At 40.8% G+C, this 17,778-nt stretch overlaps 2 protein-coding genes across 2 annotated transcripts; both read left to right on the top strand.

Annotated features, from left to right (window-relative positions):
* The first annotated feature begins 3,713 nt into the window (after nucleotides 1–3,713).
* LOC143401140 (olfactory receptor 7E24-like) lies at nucleotides 3,714–4,926 on the top strand. Its single transcript, XM_077110310.1, has 2 exons — nucleotides 3,714–3,769; nucleotides 3,984–4,926. The coding sequence occupies exons 1-2, from the start codon at nucleotides 3,714–3,716 to the stop codon at nucleotides 4,924–4,926; spliced, it is 999 nt and encodes a 332-aa protein (XP_076966425.1).
* A 9,114-nt stretch (nucleotides 4,927–14,040) lies between these two features.
* Nucleotides 14,041–15,003, top strand: LOC143401135 (olfactory receptor 7E24-like; the record flags this gene model as incomplete). The annotated part of the gene is made up of 1 exon (XM_076858201.2): nucleotides 14,041–15,003. A coding segment is annotated over one exon (963 nt), but the record flags the coding sequence as incomplete, so codon positions are not given.
* Between the last annotated feature and the right edge of the window lie 2,775 nt (nucleotides 15,004–17,778).

Genomic DNA, 17,778 nt, shown 5'->3' with positions numbered 1-17,778 from the left:
GACGGGGAATCCTTAGAGATGGGGATTTCATGGACCAATTAGTCTAATTGAAGCTCTGTGTATTGGTCTTCCAAGGTCCTATATTAGTGCACAATTAGCCTGTGCCTGCTGCCCTTTAGTGGATGGTTCTTGTCCAGTGAGCTGCATGGTTGTGTCTCCTCCTGGGATTTTCTGCATCAGGAAGCTCCTGATGACACAATCTCTTCCTGTGGACACAGTTGCTCCTTCCCTGGGCTCCACACTTGGTAGGGTCTCAGGATCTGCACTTCTTGGTCATGACCCTGCAGGGAAGCAGCGTGACCCAGTAAGTACAGAGGGGGCCTTGGATGTGGGAAGGACTGGGGAAGTAGTGTTACCTCAGCACAGGGGCAAACACCACAGAGTAGCCACATGGCAGGACACCACATGCATGTTCAAGTTGGGGTTGTGGGGTTCAAGCTTTTGTTTCTGGGGGGAGATGAGGAATCTTATCCAAACTGGGCTCTCCACCCACACTGATTCTGATTCTCACATAACTATCACCCACAACAGCACAAAATGAATCCTTCAGAAGTGTTTCTTAACTTCTAAGAAAGGAGTGTGATGGTGGTGATAAGATGATGATGAGGATGACAGAAAGTGCACGGCTTCCCAGGCTCAGGTGCTAACCAACTACCTTTTTTTTTTCCTTTTCATAAACACCATCCTACTTTAGTCATATGTGTCCACATTATTATTATTTTATAGAAAATGAAGCAGTGTGTTATACTTTTGTAACTTGTACTCCTTTGTTAGTTGGGAAAGAGTGCAGCCATGTTTGCACTGGGCTGTCTGGCCATGGACACGGGGCATCACAGGAGAATCCTGGAAGGCTGTACCATCAGCAGGCCAACCAGCCATTCCTCATCCCTGTCCTGCAGAAAGAGAGCCTTGCCCATGGTGCTCCTCCTCTTGGGATTCCTGGGGATCACAGGGCAGAGCAGTGGGGTTCCTGGTGCATGCACAATGGAAGGACATCCACACATCACAGGAGAGGTCACAGTAGGGGAGGCTGGTGGTCATTCAGATTAGATCACAATCTTGGGGCCCCTCCAGAACCTCTGGGGAGCTCCCTTCATGCTCCTCCATGCTTGAAAACAGCCCTCTCAATCCCAAAGCAAAACTAAGTTCAGGTTTTATTTCATTTCCCCCAAAATACTGGAAATATTTTTAAAATGTATTTTTTTTCATATTTTCATATTTACCAGCAGAGAAAATGTCTGGGCCCGTACTGAACACTGTCAGGTGGGAAAGAATAAAATAATTAAATCAATCCTTTTCAGAGTCTGTCAGCCCAGTCAGTGTGTCTGTTAAGCAGCCCCTAGTTTTACTGGTGTCTAGACTCAGCCCTGTCATCTGAATTCATTTCCCATTGATGCAACTACAGTGAGTAAGGATAAATAGATACTTGGTTCTTTTATGTAAATAATATGGGATATGGGAATAAAATGAGGGCATAATAATCTGGATATTATTGGTACTGTTAGTCCTGATAGGTTAAACTTCATTCCACTCAACTAATATATCCAGTGACCTGAAGTGACCGTTTTCCTGTTTCTGGATGGGATACTTTATGTTTGCCCTTACAGATGCATGTGCTGTGCATTTGGGAGGAACGGCTTCCTTTCTTCTGTTTCTTACACCCCGGAGCCTGTTTTCTGCTTGGCACAGGGCAACGTCTTGAGCAAGTCTGTTGAGAATTGAAGCACCCCACCCTTTTCCATATATTGACCAAAACAAATTTGGATGAACAGCCTGTGGCCTCCTGACTGTCCTTTCATTCCTTCCAGCAGTGTCCATGGGAATAGACAAGTTCAAACAGTGTCGTTTGTGTCCATGTTTTGGTCATAGGGACACTTTACTTTTATTTAGTTTCATCCACAGTAGGCAAGTATTCAGAAATCATGGCAGAGATTTTCATGGATTTGAATAAAAGCAACAAGGCAGAAGCTGAAGGGGCACCTAACACTGCAGCCTTCCACTGAGACCTACGGCAGGGTTTCACTTCATTCCAGCCTCCAGTGCCCTTGACCATGGCTTTCCTCCATAATGTTAATACTTAACATAATTATGGATTTTTTTTACTAAAATAACGATTTCCAAATATTCATTGAGTTCCCAATGTTGCGCATGTTGTGGAGATGGTGTTATAATCTGTTTCCCTTAAGCAGTGAGCAAGGAGAGGAGGAGAGATTCACACACTGTGCACAAACTGGCAGGTAATGCAGGTCTGAAATGTTGCCTGCCTGACTCCAGCCCAGGCCTTGGCTCTTCTGTTAGAGCCATAGTAAATAGTATTCCCTGCACAAGACCAAACTTCTTCAGGAGTCATCAAGGAAGAATATTCCTAGTTAGGGTGCAATTGCATTTCCATGATACATATTAGTATTGAGAAGATGTAGGTGATAGTGACTGTTCTTGTAGGTACCTAAATGTAGGTCATTAAGAGTAAATTTGGACACAGCTTTTGTACTGGAAATCAACCAATCATGTCCTGACAACATATTATCCAGACACTGTTATTTAAGTGATAGGGAGACTGCTTTGAAACGATTGTCATACTAATATACTACTGAATTAAACAATGATGTCCTTTCTATCACTTTGCATCAGATAAAGACTTTGCAGAAGAGAAATGTAATTCATTGAGAAATTAAAAGCTCAGGTTAATGTAAACTTCTACATTTCATGGCCAATGGGCATTGTTTTGAAAATTACTTAGATATTTTTTTTTACCTATGTTTTAGGTAATTGTGTGAAAGAAAAGTATTTGATAGATGATTCTGACATGAAAACACAAGCAGATAATTACACCTCTGCATTTCATAACAATAAGTATGTTTGGGGAACAGGTTTGCAGGAAAATGGAATCAGATAGAGATATTAAGACTTAAATTTCTTAGGTAATGTTTCAGATGTCTATCCAATGTTAGTCCTGGCACAATTATTATCAGATTCATATGTTTCAATATAGATGATGGGTATTACGACAATAAGAGTAGGTAATATTCACGAAGAGTGTTCTATTTGGCAGGATATTGTTAGACATAGGATTTCAGATCTGATGTAAGAAAGAACCACTGAGAACTTCACATGTGGATATGCTGATATAATTGGTGTTAGTCTGACATCACTGTGTATGGATATTCTAAAATATACACAGGTAGATTTAATAATGGGAGAGAACTATGAGTTATGCCACTTGAAAGTTTTTTTTTAATTTCCTCATGACAATCATACAAGGTAGGTAATTAATACCTCCAATTTACAAATGAGGATAATTCGAAGAAGTTGTTACATTTTTACTTGTTATACTCTGTTTTGTATTGTATCCAATTATTTCTCATAGAGAAATGATAAATAATGAACCCAAGTGTACTTCATGTAGCCTAAATAGGAGAATTGAAATCAATGTGTCAGGAATGGCTGACCAGAGAACCCATGAAGAAGGACTGAGAATGGAAATAAAACTTGAGTTTGGGGGCTTTCCTTGGTGCTAGATCATAAACAATGCACTTGATGGTTTGAGATAAAAAAAAAAAAAAAAAAAAAAAAAAACAAAAAAAAAAAAAAAAAAAAAAAAAAAACTATGAAGCACGTTTGGCAGGCCAGATAGAGTACAGAATCAAGAAAAAGAAAAAAAAAGTAGGGTCATTTATATAACAGATATTTGGCTTAAATTATATGGGTTGATCATGGCCTTCTTCTCTGTTCCTGGACTTTTAACACTGCTCAGCTCAATGCTTCTTAGGTGAGTATAGGAAGAGGGGTGAATGATGGAGAAGGTGATAATGAAAGAATATGTAGAGACTGGGTGCTTCACTACTGACAACTATTGTTGAAGGTGTATGGACGTAAAGCATGAGCTCCTTCCTTGTGCATACTTTAATTCAAATATTTCCAGAATGAGGAGAGTCTGTTTTTCGTATTTCTTTTTTAACACCTTTTTTGCTTTTTTTCAAAAGGTGTCCAAGCTACCTACAAGAACAAAATCTAACCCGTGTCTCTGAATTCCATCTCCTGAGCCTCTCAGAGGACCCAGATCTGCAGCCCCTTCTCTTTGGACTGTTCCTGTCCATGTACCTGGTCACAGTGCTTGGGAACCTACTCATCATCCTGGCTGTCAGCTCTGACTCCCACCTCCACACCCCCATGTACTTCTTCCTCTCCAACCTGTCCTTGGCTGACATCGGCTTCATCTCCACCACAGTCCCAAACATGATTGTAAACATTCAAACTCACAATGATGTCATCTCCTACGTGGGCTGTCTGACACAGATGTCCTTTTATGCCATTTTTATTTGTATGGGTTATATGCTTCTGACTGTGATGGCCTATGACAGGTTTGTGGCCATCTGTCATCCCCTGCATTATACAGTCATTATGAACCCTCGCCTCTGTGGCTTCTCAATTTTGGTATCATTTTTGCTGAGTCTCTTGGACTCTCAGCTGCACAATTTGATGATCTTACAAATTACTAGCTTCAAGGATGTGGAAATTTCTAGTTTCTTCTGTGACCCTTCTCAACTTCTGAATCTTTCCTGTTCTGACACCTACTCTATTAGTACTGGCAAGTATGTTCTTTTTGCCCTATATAGCTTTTTCCCCATCTCGGGGATCCTTTTCTCTTACTATAAAATAATTTCCTCCATTCTGAGGATCCCATCCTCAGGTGGGAAGTACAAAGCCTTCTCCACCTGTGGCTCTCACCTGGCAGTTTTTTGCCTATTTTTAGGAACAGGTACTGCAGTGTACTTTGGATCAGCTGTATCACATTCTCCCAGAGAGAATGTGGTGTCCTCAGTGATGTACACTGTGGTCACCCCCATGCTGAACCCCTTTATCTACAGCCTGAGGAACAAGGATATCAAAGGTGCCCTTTGGAAGCTTCACAGCAGGGCAATCTAATCCCAGCTTCCGTGGTACTGCTTGCAATGTGTGTTGGAAAATGCAGCAAAGTTACATACCTGGTCCTTTTAAGATGTGCCTTATGCTATTTTCTCACCAAATATTACAGTAGAATGGTTGGAACTCCTGTTGGAAAGGGATGTTTGGCACTTTTTTACATTGGAAAGAAAGTTTCACTTTTGTAAGATAAGGAATGGTGGAGATAGATGATAGTGATGTTTTGGCAGCTATACCTATATTTAATGCCACTGAGCTTTGCATTTGACAATGGTAATAATAGCAATTTTTTTCTTTTTTTGTAATTTAAATTGACCATAATGAATGTGGCTTTAAGAAGGTAGTATTTTCTAAGAATAAATAGAGGAAATCAATAAAATAAATAATCTTCTTTTTTAAAATTTGTTTTAATTACTAACAAACTTCTTTTGCAATCTTTGTAATGTTTTGAATAACCAATAAAAAATTAAAAAAAAATAAAATAAAATTATTTTTTAAAATTTGTTGTAATTAGTTATACATGAGAGTAGAATGCATTTATGCACGTTGATAGATCATACATAGATGGGATATAATTTCTCATTTTTCTGAGTGTACCTGTTGCAGAATCACATTGGTCATGCAGCCACATACATACATGTAGTAATAATATCTGTTTCATCCTACTATCTTTCCTATCCCCACATCCTCTCTCTTTCCCTCCCATCACTTCCCTCTGCCTAATCTAAAGTAACACTATTCATCCCTAGTGCCCCCCATGCCCTCACCTTATTGTGAATTAGCATCCACATATTAGAGGAAACATTCAGCCTTTGGTTTTGTGAAATTGGCTTATTTCACGTAGCATGGTATTCTCCAACTCCATCCATTTACAGGCAAATGCCATAATTTCACTCTTCTTTAAAGCTTATTTTGAACTAAAAATTACTGAAAAGCATGATTTGGTGCTCATTTTCCAAACTTTTTATTCCACCATCATTGTTAGGACAATCATAGAGTTTGTGAGAGGCTCACCTATTTTGCCAGTCTGTTCTATGCTTTGAGCCTCCAAGGTCACACCTGTGCCTCCAGCCTTTCTGCTTGATGGCTCCAGTTCAGTGGGTCCATCCTGTGTTTCTTCTCACCCTAGTTATGTCTATTAGGAAGTCCCTACCTGAGTGTGCACAGATGTCAGCTCTAAAGATGAGATGGGAGGACCCTGGGTACCAGCCATGTGGAATCCACTCTCCTTAATCATGACCACCTGAGCCAGTGTAAATAGGTAACTGCTGAGGGAGGTGAGCATGGAGGAAGGACCAACATGCAGTGTGGCTGCCCAGAGGGGAGAGCACTGCACAGTGTCAGTCATGGGGACTGAGAGGCGAGGCATGTGTGTGACATCCACGGTGGTCAGCATGACTGAAACATCTTACAATTTATGATTTTAAAATCATTGCTGGGTACATTGCACACTAATGTGACATTTATGGTCAGTTTTACAATGGATATTGTGCTGACTCATTCATATTTAACAATATTTGAAGTTAACCAAAGACAAGGATACTTATTTTATACTCCATATTCTTTTTAATTTTTATACCTTTATTTTATTTATTTATTTTTATGTGGTACTGAGGATTGAACCCAGGGCCTTACACATGCTAGGTGAGCACTCTACTGCTGAGCCACAACCCCAGCCTGAAAACATTTGCAAGTGAATTTTTTTTTTTTTTTTTGTGGTGCTGGAGATTGAACCCATGTCCTAGTGTATGTGAGGCAAGCACTCTACCAACTGGGCTATATCCCCAGCCCTTATACTCCATATTTTTTAAAGAAAAAACCACAAATACACACAGGAAGCAAATGAGAAGATTAAAGAATGATGAGACCTCTGCAGAAAAGGGGCACATGCTACTTTCTGGTTATGATCCACCACCCTTGATTTAGTTGTGAGGACTGGAAAGCAGTCATCACACAGAGTTACATATCTTATCAAAACACTTTGTCCAAAAGCCTTAAAATAAAATAAGGTCATCAAATGGCTTCTTAATTTCCCTGAAAGGAAGGTCATTACATATTCCTTACTTTTTCCAAAAGAGTAAGCTATATTTAATAGTGATCATAAACTTCCTTCTCTCTTCTCTTGTCTTGGATTTCTAACACTGTTCAGTTCAATCTTTAAAGTCAGTATGGAAAGAGGGGTGAATGATGGAGAAAGTATATTCAAAGAGTATGTAGAGACTGGGTTTTTTACTATTGAGAATTATTGTTGAGAGTGGATGGACCTAAAGCTTGAGCACCTTGCTTGTGCACACTTGAATTCAAACGTTTCCAGGATGAGGGGTGCCTGTTTTATGTGTTTCTTTTTAAACACCCTCTTTCCTTGTCAAAATTGCCCAAGCAGTATACATGCACAAAATCTAACATGTGTCTCTGATTTGAACTTATGAGCCTCCCAGAGGACCCAGTCCTGCAGCCCCTCCTCTTTGGACTGTTCCTGTGCATGTACCTGGTCTCAGTGCTTAGGACCCTGTTCATCATCCTGGCTTTCAGGTCTGACTCCCACCTCCACACCCCCATGTACTTCTTCTTAGCTGAAGCTATGTGTGAAATGCACTATGGATTTGAGGCATATGGCCAGTGCTGCAGGTTGACCCGTTCATAAGCACCCCTGTGTTTCATGTCTGTGTTCTTCCAGGTTGGGACCCTTCTTCTTCTATGTTTGAGATTTCTGGTAGATCCCAGGACACAGTAGTCAGTGGCATCAGTTTCACCAATATGGCTGAAACAAGACAAAGATCTACTATCGAGTGCACACAAGTAATCCAGCACAGACCTCCCTGTGTCTCCCTCTGCAGGATACCTCTGCAGCTGCCAAATCCTCCTCCATTCTGGTAATTAGCCCTCTCCATGTGAAGAGGAGACAAAGCAGGTCTGGGTTTCATTACTACTCAGGAATCTGGGAAGGTTGAAGATATATCAGAGATGTGCCTGCAGACAAGACTCCTGGATTCAGCTTAAAATATTCTGATGGTTGGAAAACAGTGAAAAATATTAATGCATCAGAGCCAGAGATTCACAATTTAATTTTTACTGTTGTTGGCTGTATTCATTTTCCCCTGTAACTCAGGGCAGACTTCTTGTGTCTCTGAAATAGCAATGTCATCCAAGGTGATAATTAATTTATACAATGACAGTGAATCCAGATTAAGCAGAAAATGTTTGTTCCCTGTGCAACCGATATGTGATAAAGGTGTAAAATGTGGGAAAATGTTAGATAGTTATTAATAATGGAAAGGCTAAGCTTCATACTATTCAACTGAAATATCTTTTTTTCAGTGAATTTTTTTATCTGTTCTTTTTAGAGATTCATGACAGCAGAGTAGTATTTCAACATTATATATAAATGGAGTATAAGTTATTCTAATTAGGATCCTGTTCTTGTGGTTGTGTATGATGTTGAGTTTCACTGTTGGTATATTCACATATGAACATAGAAAAGTTATGTTCCATTCATTGTGCTGTCTTTCCTATTAAATGAAATACCTTTTTGAGCTGAAATTACAGTTTTAAAATTTACATATGTTACATTTTAATACATCTCTTATGTAGGTATATGCTGCATATTTGGGGTTAAATGACCATCACCTTTCATTTGTGATTACTCAGACACTCTACCATGTTAGGCACAGAAGTGATAAAAAAGAGTAAAAGGATGATAAATATTGAATAGATGCTAGCTCTGTGTGCAGATCCTGCTCTTTTCTTGCTCAGTGAGGTTCCAACACTCTGGTGTTCTCCTGTCAGTACCTTCCTCCTACTTAGGAACATCCCACAGAGCCAGAGACAAGATGGAACATTTCTTGTTTGTGTCTGTGTCAAGGATTCCTGAGCCCCATATTTCTCTTAACAGCATCTACAACCTTCAATTACCAAGAACAATAACAGTGATATCCATGAGCCTAGGAGAAGAAAGCAGGAATGAAGGGAAGTGACCAGAGACCCTTGGAGCTTGGTCTGAGACCTGTTTCAGAGTTCCACATCATTTCAATGCTGCAATGGTGCTTTGACAATCATTCTGAGCAGTACTCCCACTGTTTCTTTAATTAATGAATTATTAATTAATAAAAAAGCTTAATGACCAAATAAAGGTCACTGAAGCATATAAATGTTATAGCTCACATATTAATTTTTGTTCTTTATATTTTACCCTAATAAAAATGGACCTAAAAGCTTATGAAGCTCTAAAAAAACATAGAACTGAAAGAAGTAAATTGAGAAAATAAGGTTCCTCCTAATTACAGCTAGTGTCCAAATCTTAAGTGGACCTTCATTTTCTTTTCTTCTTCTTCCTGAATTAACATTGGGAAGTCCTTAGAGATGGGTACTGCATGGATCAATTAGTCTAATTGTGAGCTCTGTGCATTGAGCTTCCAAGGTCATATATTAGACCACAATCAGTCTGTGCCTGCAGCCCTTCAGTGGATGGTTCTTGCCAGTGAGTTGCATGCCTGTGTCTCCTGCTGTGTTTCCATATCAGAAAGCTCCCAGCATATTCACGGGAATGCTGGGCACAGAGTCTGAGCCTTCAATGGGCACCAGGTATGGGTGGGTCTTGGCATGTGCACTTCTTTGTCATGAGCCAGCAGAGAAGCAGCATAACCTTGTAAGTGCAATTGGAGCCTTGGAATCCTGGAAAAAAGATCCAAAGTATTGTTTTTATATCACAAGTACAAATCCCCAGTTTGAGTATCCAGATGGGAAGATCTCAAGATGATAAGTTTCATGTATGATGTTTGTGAATTTTTGATTTTATTTTTGCTGGGATATCATATACCTTATTTATAATGTGCTTTCCACTCACACTGGTATAAGGAATAATAATAACGGAGTCACAGAGACAAGATGTAGAGGCAGGAAAAGAAGTGGCCCCTTGTCCAAGCGGCCACATTTGTTTATATCAATAGGTTACATTAGGTCATTAGTGCCATAACTACATATTGTTTAGAGTATCAGTAATGTTGCTTATTCTGCAGTTACATTTCAATATGCAATGTCAGGAGCTCTGTGCAGCTCTCAAGAAAGTCCCTTGTCTAAAGTTACTCTTAAGAGGGCAGATAGGAGAACCACTGCTTGGTGAAACGTTATTGTTATCTAGCAAGCAAGTTCCTTTATTCCCAGGAGCTAACGTGCCTAAGAGCAAGGTCGAAACTTATAAAACTCTGAACACAGAGCTTCCTCATGAACAACATCGCTACAGCAGCCAGGCATCCGAAGTCTTTCACATAGAAGTTTCCCAGCAGCAAGGCATTCTGTACCTTTGCACAGAAACTTCCTAGGCACCAAGCATGCCACAATCATGCAGTTTACACACTGGTTCTATTTACTACAAAAATCTGACATACCACAGTGCAATGGGTCCTTCAAAAGTGTTTCCAAAGCTCTATGAAAGGACTGTGGTAGTGGTGAAAAGGATGGTGAGGAGGAGGACAGAGGCCAGAGCACCATGAACTGAGGTGCAGGGCTTCTCAGGCTCAGGGGTGAGCAACGTGTTCTATGTCATTTCATGTGCACCATCTCACTTTAGTTATATGTGTCCACATATTGTTTTGTAGAAAAAAATGTAACTTGTACTCCTTTGTTAGTTGGGAAAGAGAGCAGCCTGTTTGCACTGGGCTGCCTGACCATGGACACAGGGCATCACAGGAGAATCCTGGCAGGCTGTCCCATCAGCAGGCCAAACAGCCATTCCTCTTGCCTGTCCTTCAGAAAGAGAGCCTTGCCCATGGGCTCTTCCTTGTGAGATTCCTGGGGATCCCAGGGCAGAGCAGTGTGGGCGCCTATTGCATGCACCATGTAAGAACAGCCACAGGTCACAGGAGAGGTCAGTAGGGGAGGCTCATGATCATTCAGCATAGATCACGCTCTTGGGCCCCTCCAGAACCTTCCTGGGGCTCACCACATGCTCCTCAGTGCTTGAAAACAGCATCTCACAGCAAAGCTTAGGTCAGATTTAATTTCATTCTTACTCATAAAAGTGGGAAGATTTTTTAAATGTACCTAAGATTTACCAGTGGTTAAGATCTGGGGATTTATCCTGAAAAATGTCAGGTGGGAAAGAATAAAAATATTTTGTTGATCCGTTTTGCAGACTGTCAGTCCCAATCAGTATGTCTGTGAAGCAGTCACTAGTTTCACTGGTGTCTAGATTCAGCCATTCATCTGAGTTGATTTCCAGTTGATACAACTGCACTTAGTAATGACAGAATATGGGATATGTGAATAAAATCTGGTCAAAATAAAACCTGGATATTATTGTCATTGTTAGTTATGTCTAGGTTAAGCTTAATGGTGCTCAACTAGTTTGTTCAGTGGCCAGTAGTGACAATTTTCCTATTTCTAGATGGCATGTTTTATTTTTGGCCTTACAGATGTGCTGTGTATTTGGAAGAATGTCTGACTTTTTCTATTTCTGACCCTCTGGGGCCTGTGCCCTGCTTGGCACAGGGGGTCACCTAGAGCAAGTCTGTTGAGCATTGAAACCACCCACCTTTTCTTTCCTAAATTGGTCAGAATCAATTTGGATGAACACACTGTGGCCTCCTGGCTGAACTTTCCTTCCTTCCAGCAGTGTCCAAGGGAACAGAGACACGCTAAAACAGTGTCCTTCTGTGTCCATGTTTTGGACACAGGAAACCTTAATTTTTATTTAATATCATGCACAGTAGACAGAGTTTTAGAAACCATAGCAGGGATTTGCATGGTTTTGAAGAAAGGCCAGGAGGCAGAAGCTGAAGGGCACTTAACACCTCAGCCTTCCACGAGGCACAGGTCAGAGTTTCACCTCATTCCAGCCTCCACTGCCCCTGACCATGGCTTTCCTCCATCATGCTGATAATTACCTAATCATGGAAATCATCTATAAAAATCACAATGACCAAATATTTGTTGAGTTCCAAATTTCCCTTTGATGCAGCACATGTTGTGGAGATGGTGTTATTTTCTGTTTCCCTTAAGCAGTGAGCAGGGAGAGGAGGAGAGATTCGCACACTGTGCACACTGGCAGGTGGGGTGTGGGTCTGAAATGCTGCCTTCCTGACTCCAGCCCAGGGCACCAGCTCTTCTGCTGCAGCAGGAGGAAATAGCATTCCCTACAGAAGACGAAATTTCCTCAGGAGTCTTCAAGGACAGCACATTACTACTTGGGCGTGGAGCTTCATTTTCCGGATACATATAAGGAATTTAGAAGATGTAGGCGATTTTGACTGTTCTTGTAGGGACTGAAATGCAGGTCATTTATAGTAAATTTGGACATGCCTTTTTCATTGGAAATCAAACAACTATCCCCTGCCAACATGTTATCCAGACATTCTTATTTGTGACTTGGAGGGAGGCAGAAGGGCTTTGAAATGATTGCCATAATAATTTTCTAATTTAAAGAGGTCCTTTCTCCAATACTTTGCATCCGATAAAGCCTTTAAAATAGAGAAATGTGCTTCACAGGGAGACTTCACACCACAAGTGAGTGTAAAGCAGTACATTTATGGGCAATTAGTATTGTGTTGCCCACTAGTTAGATAAGCTCTAATTACTTTTAAGGCAATATTTAATAAGAAAGCTGTCTGGGTAGATAATGTTGACATAGAAATAACAACAGAAAATTACCCCACTTCCTGACAGTAGGTGTGTTAGGGAGACAGGTTTGCAGGAAAATAGAATCATGCAGAGATACCAATTTCTTAGGTAATTGTTCAAATCTTGTTCTAATGTTATTCCTGAGTCAGGTGTCATCAAAATTGTATGTTTTAATATAGGTCATGGGTATTATTAACTATAATAATACCTAATAGTTTAGAGCATGTTCCAAGTGCCAGGATATTGTTAGACTGTGGTTTCCTTTTCTGTTGTAAGAAAGGAATTCAGATGCAAATATGCTGATTAAATTGGTGTGGGTCTAATGTCTTAAAGTACATCCTAAAGTACCCACAAGTGTATATAATAATGAGACATAAGTATTAGTATGCAATTGGAAAGATTTAAAACATAATTTCATATATTGACCATACAAGGCTCATGATTATTTCCCCATATTTACAATTTGGAAGTTACCCAGAAGTATTTGCTTTATTTTCTATTTTTGCGTTGTTTTCCAATTCAGTCACAGTGGGAACTGGCAAATAACAAACTTAAGTTACCCTTATATGGCTTTGGGAAGAGAAGTGCAGTGCATGTCTCAGGAATGGTCAGACATCCATGATGTGGCCAGGGTGGTTAGAAAAGAGATCTGAGTCTGGGGCTTTCAATGGTGCTAAAATCTTCAACTGCAAACCTGATGGTTTGAGATTACAAACCATGAAGCTGTTTTAACAGGTCAGATGGGGAAAAAAAAGAACAAAGGCTTATTTTTACAGCAGATAATTTCCTGATATTGTGTGTGTTGATACAAATAAGGTTTTATAAAATTAAACTATTCAAAATGTTCTCTTCATTTATGATTTCAATATCATCTACTTCTATCACATTGGTTGTGTTACTGTTGATTATGTGCATTTAACTCAATCATATCAATTGAAATCTGAAGTTCTCTAAAGACTGGAATATTTGTTTTATATTATAAATGTTTTGAACAGCAAGCTTAAAACCCAGAGGAAGGAAATGAGGAAATCAACAAATGATGAAACCCTTTGAAGATAACTGACACGTCTACTGTCAGGAGTTTAGGTGGTGTCTTTAGTGGAATAAGTCAAAGAAATTTGTCTCAACTTGTTAGCAAAAAATAAGTTAAAATGGACTGGTTCTTAGTTAACTTTGAAGATTATTTTTTTGCTTAATATGAAGGTTAGTACTATTTCCTAAAATTTCCTTCAAACAGTAGGCTATATTTTATTGTGATCCTGAAATTCTTCTGTCCTCTGCTCCTGGGCTTCTAATATTTCTCAGTTCAATGTCTGAAAATAGGGTGTGGAAAGAGGGGTGAATGACGGAGAGTAAAGCGAATGCAAGACTGGGTGTACACTTTTGAGAATTACATTGAAGGCATGTGGATCTCCAGTGTGAGAACAGCCCTTGTGAATACTTGAATTCAAATGTACACAGAGTGAGGAGTGATTGCTGATATGTTTCTTTTCCCTCACTCTTTTTATCAAAAGATGTCTCAGTTATATAGATGCACAAAATCTAACAGATGTCTCTGAATTCCAACTCCTGAGCCTCTCAGAGGACCCAGACCTGCAGCCCTTCCTCTTTGGACTGTTCCTGTCCATGTACCTGGTCACAGTGCTTGGAAACCTGCTCATCATCCTGGCTGTCAGCTCTGAGTCCCACCTCCACACCCCCATGTACTTCTTCCTCTCCAACCTGTCCTTGGCTGACATCGGCTTCATTTCCACCACAGTCCCAAAGATGATTGTGGACATCCAAACTCACAGCAGAACCATTTCCTACGTGGGCTGCCTGACTCAGATGTCTCTTTTTACCATTTTTGCATGTATGGATTATATGCTCCTATCTGTGATGGCTTATGATCGTTTTGTGGCCATTTGTCATCCCCTGCATTATCTGGTTATGATGAATCCTCGCCTCTGTGGCTTCTTAACTTTGTTGTCATTTCTGTTCAGCCTTTTGGATTGCCAACTGCACATTTTAATGATGTTACAAATCACCAACTTCAAGGACGTGGAAATCGCTAGTTTCTTCTGTGACCCTTCTGAGCTTCTCAATCTCTCCTGTTCCAACACCTTCTATAATAACTTGGTCAAGTATTTTCTTGGAGCAGTATATGGCCTTTTCCCCATCTCAGGGATCCTTTTCTCTTACTATAAAATTGTTTCCTCCATTCTGAGGATCCCATCCTCAGGGGGGAGGTACAAAGCCTTCTCCACCTGTGGGTCTCACCTGGCAGTTGTTGGCTTATTTTTAGGAACAGCTTTTGGAGTGTACCTTGGTTCAGCTGCATCATATTCTCCCAGGAAGGGTGCAGTGGCCTCTGTGATGTACACTGTGGTCACCCCCATGCTGAACCCCTTCATCTATGGCCTGAGAAACAGCGCTATTAAAAGTGTCCTGAGGAGGTGGCAGAAACAGCAGAAATGTCTAGTATAGCACATGAAGAATCCAGTTGCATTGTTTGTTAGAAAATTCAGCAAAGCTCAACATTCAGTCCTTTAATCTGCTCTTATAGTAATACTCAGAGCTTTAGTTTTTAGTTTTTCACATTCTTTTTATTTTTATTTTTTATTTTTTAGTGAATGGGAACCCAGTTTTTACTTGGCTACTCATCAAGGTGGACTAGGCATCAGGCCCCTCCTAGTTTGCAGGTCCCAGGGCTGAGGCAGTTTAGGGGCAGTGCCACCAGGTGTCTTAGTGAGGGAGGTCTTTCCTCCCTGGTCTTCCTCCTGCTGCGCAACCTGGACTTTGCTTACTTCTCACACATGTCCTCCTTCTGGTGCCTCAGGCTTCTTGCTGCTAGGTTCCAGCCTATTACCTGTTCTTCTCATCTGCTGCCCACACTTACAGCCTTCTGCACATTGTTCACAGGTTGTATCCTACCTGGTACCTGGGCCAGCTACATCCATTAAGACCACCCTGCCCAAAGCACAGGCACGTCATCCTCAGGCCAGTGGAGGAGCCTGAGGGCCCCTGGTCCTGAGTTCCCAAGCCAAAAGGCTTCCCCTTGGCAGAGACTAGGGTCTCACAGGCATCTTCCCTCCCCCTCACCTAAAACCACCTCTGCAATCCCAACCTAGCCCCTAGAGTTGAGCCAAGTCTCCCCACAGCACCATCCACAGCGGAGCTCATGGTTTGGTAGTGGTCCTCCTGGAAACAGACGTTGCCAAGCAACCACAGCCAAACTCCTGAGCCTGTGCCCTTCCAGGACTCTGACTGGCTGTGGAGTGAACTCTCTCCAGCATACATGTGTGAGGCCAACAGAAGCAGAGCCTTTCCTTCCTTTTTTAAATTTTTTCTAATTAGTTTCTCACATTCTGTGTTCAATGCCTGTCGCTAATCTTTGAAGGAATGTTTGGGAATTTTTCACATTTGGAACCAATTATCACTTTGGAAAAATGAAAAATTTTGGAGATGGATCACGGTGTCAGTGTCATAAAAATACACATGTGATTAATGCTGCACATCTATATACTTGAGAAAGGTGAAATTTTAACTTTTTGTAGCTTAAATTTACCATAATAATACTAATATGAAAAAAGTCTTTAAAAAGAAATTGATATTAGAGGAGAACCTCGTTACTAGTTGATACAAACTGTGAACATTTATTGATGTCTATTTTCTCCTCCTCTTCTTCGTGATATGCTTCAAAACTACTTGGTAAATTGGACGCCCTAGGCATTGAGCCACCAAGTTCACACAGTAGTCAACAATCAGTCTATGCCTCTTCTAGCTCTTCGGCTTGAGGACTCTAGTCCAGTGGGCTCCATACCTGCTCTTCTTGCTGTGGACGTCTGCATCAGGAAGCTCTTAGCTGAGCTTGTGTTGGTACCCGAAGGCTGACGTGAGGGCCAATGGACATTAGGGACTTGGGGCTTTGGAGCTACCCTCCTTAGTTCTACATCCACAGAGCCCCAGCGTGAATCAGTAACTGCTGTAAGAGGCGAAGGGTGGAGGAAGGGCATTCCACAACATTATTTCTTCACTCAGGAGGAGCATGCAGTTTGCCTACCAGATGGGAGAACAAGGGCCAGATGATGAGTGATGATTCTGTGAGTTCATAGGCTTGGTTGTGGTGTGCACAAGAGAAAGCACATGGAAAGCCTTGTCTTATTCCCTCACTGACTGTTCCTGTCACACACTGTCATCCACAAGAGGAGAGAATGTGTCCCTTTAAATGTGTGCTAAGCAATTCAAAAGATTTATGAAGGAGATGATGAGGATGAGGATGATCTTTTTTGGGGGATAACTGAGTGCCACTGCTAAACTATGTGTTATTTGTAGGTTGATTGTTCATGTGCAAAGTCTTCCCACAGCATAAGTGTCACACAATTTTATTTTAGACAGCAGGAAAGAGTATAGGTGTTTATATGAATTGTGATGGTGTTCAGATAGAACAACTGAAGCCACGTTTGAAATGTAGTGTGGGTTTGAGGCACATGGCATGTTGTCAGGCCAGTGCTGGCAGGTTGTCCCCTTCAAAAACAGCAGTGGGTTGTACTTTCCTTTCTCTGCAAGATGGGCTTCCTTTTCATGTGTACTTCCCTTTGGGATTTCTGGTAGATCCCAATTCAGAGCAGTTAGTTTGTCACTTGATCCACTTCTGAAAGAATGGCTGAGATGAGACAATAATTTAAGGTCAAGTAGGCACAAATAATCCAGCACAGACCTCCCTGTTTCTGCTACTCCAAGATATTCTTGAAGCTGCCACATCCTCCTGCATTCGGTTCCCAGCCCTCTCCATCTGAAGAGGAGACAAAGCAGGTCTGGACTACATTACTAGTCAGTAATTTGAAAAATGTGCCTGCAGCTAAGTCCCCTGGATTCAGCTTAAAATATTCTGAGGATGTGGCTCAATACTGCACTGCCTGGCATGCGTGTGGCCCGGGTTCCATGAGACTAGGAAAAGCAGAGTATGAACAAGAGGAAGTGACAGCAGACCCTTAGAGCTTGGTCTGAGGCGTGTTTTAGAGTTTCACATCATTCCAATGCTTCAGAGTCCTTTGAGCAGTTAATTTAACATTATTAATTTAATGAATGAATGCTTAAGTAATTTAACACTATTAATTTAATGACTGAATGCTTAATTAATTTATCACTATTAATTTAACGACTGAATGCTTAATTAAAATTAAATGCTTTAATTAAAAACACTTAATGACCAAATACCTGTCACTTAAATGTATACTTCATATAGTGATTTTTGTTATT

The sequence above is a fragment of the Callospermophilus lateralis genome, chromosome 1 (genome assembly GCF_048772815.1).
Source record: "Callospermophilus lateralis isolate mCalLat2 chromosome 1, mCalLat2.hap1, whole genome shotgun sequence".
Lineage (NCBI taxonomy): Eukaryota > Metazoa > Chordata > Mammalia > Rodentia > Sciuridae > Callospermophilus > Callospermophilus lateralis.
This window is presented reverse-complemented; position numbering and strand designations above follow the sequence as displayed.

What these genes read in the sequence shown, in the direction of transcription:
- LOC143401140 (XM_077110310.1), top strand. Translation starts at nt 3,714, where the DNA reads ATGGCCTTCTTCTCTGTTCCTGGACTTTTAACACTGCTCAGCTCAATG. An exon ending in CTCAGCTCAATGCTTCTTAG is followed by an intron (nt 3,770 to 3,983) that starts GTGAGTATAGGA and finishes TTTTTTCAAAAG; the next exon opens with GTGTCCAAGCTACCTACAAG.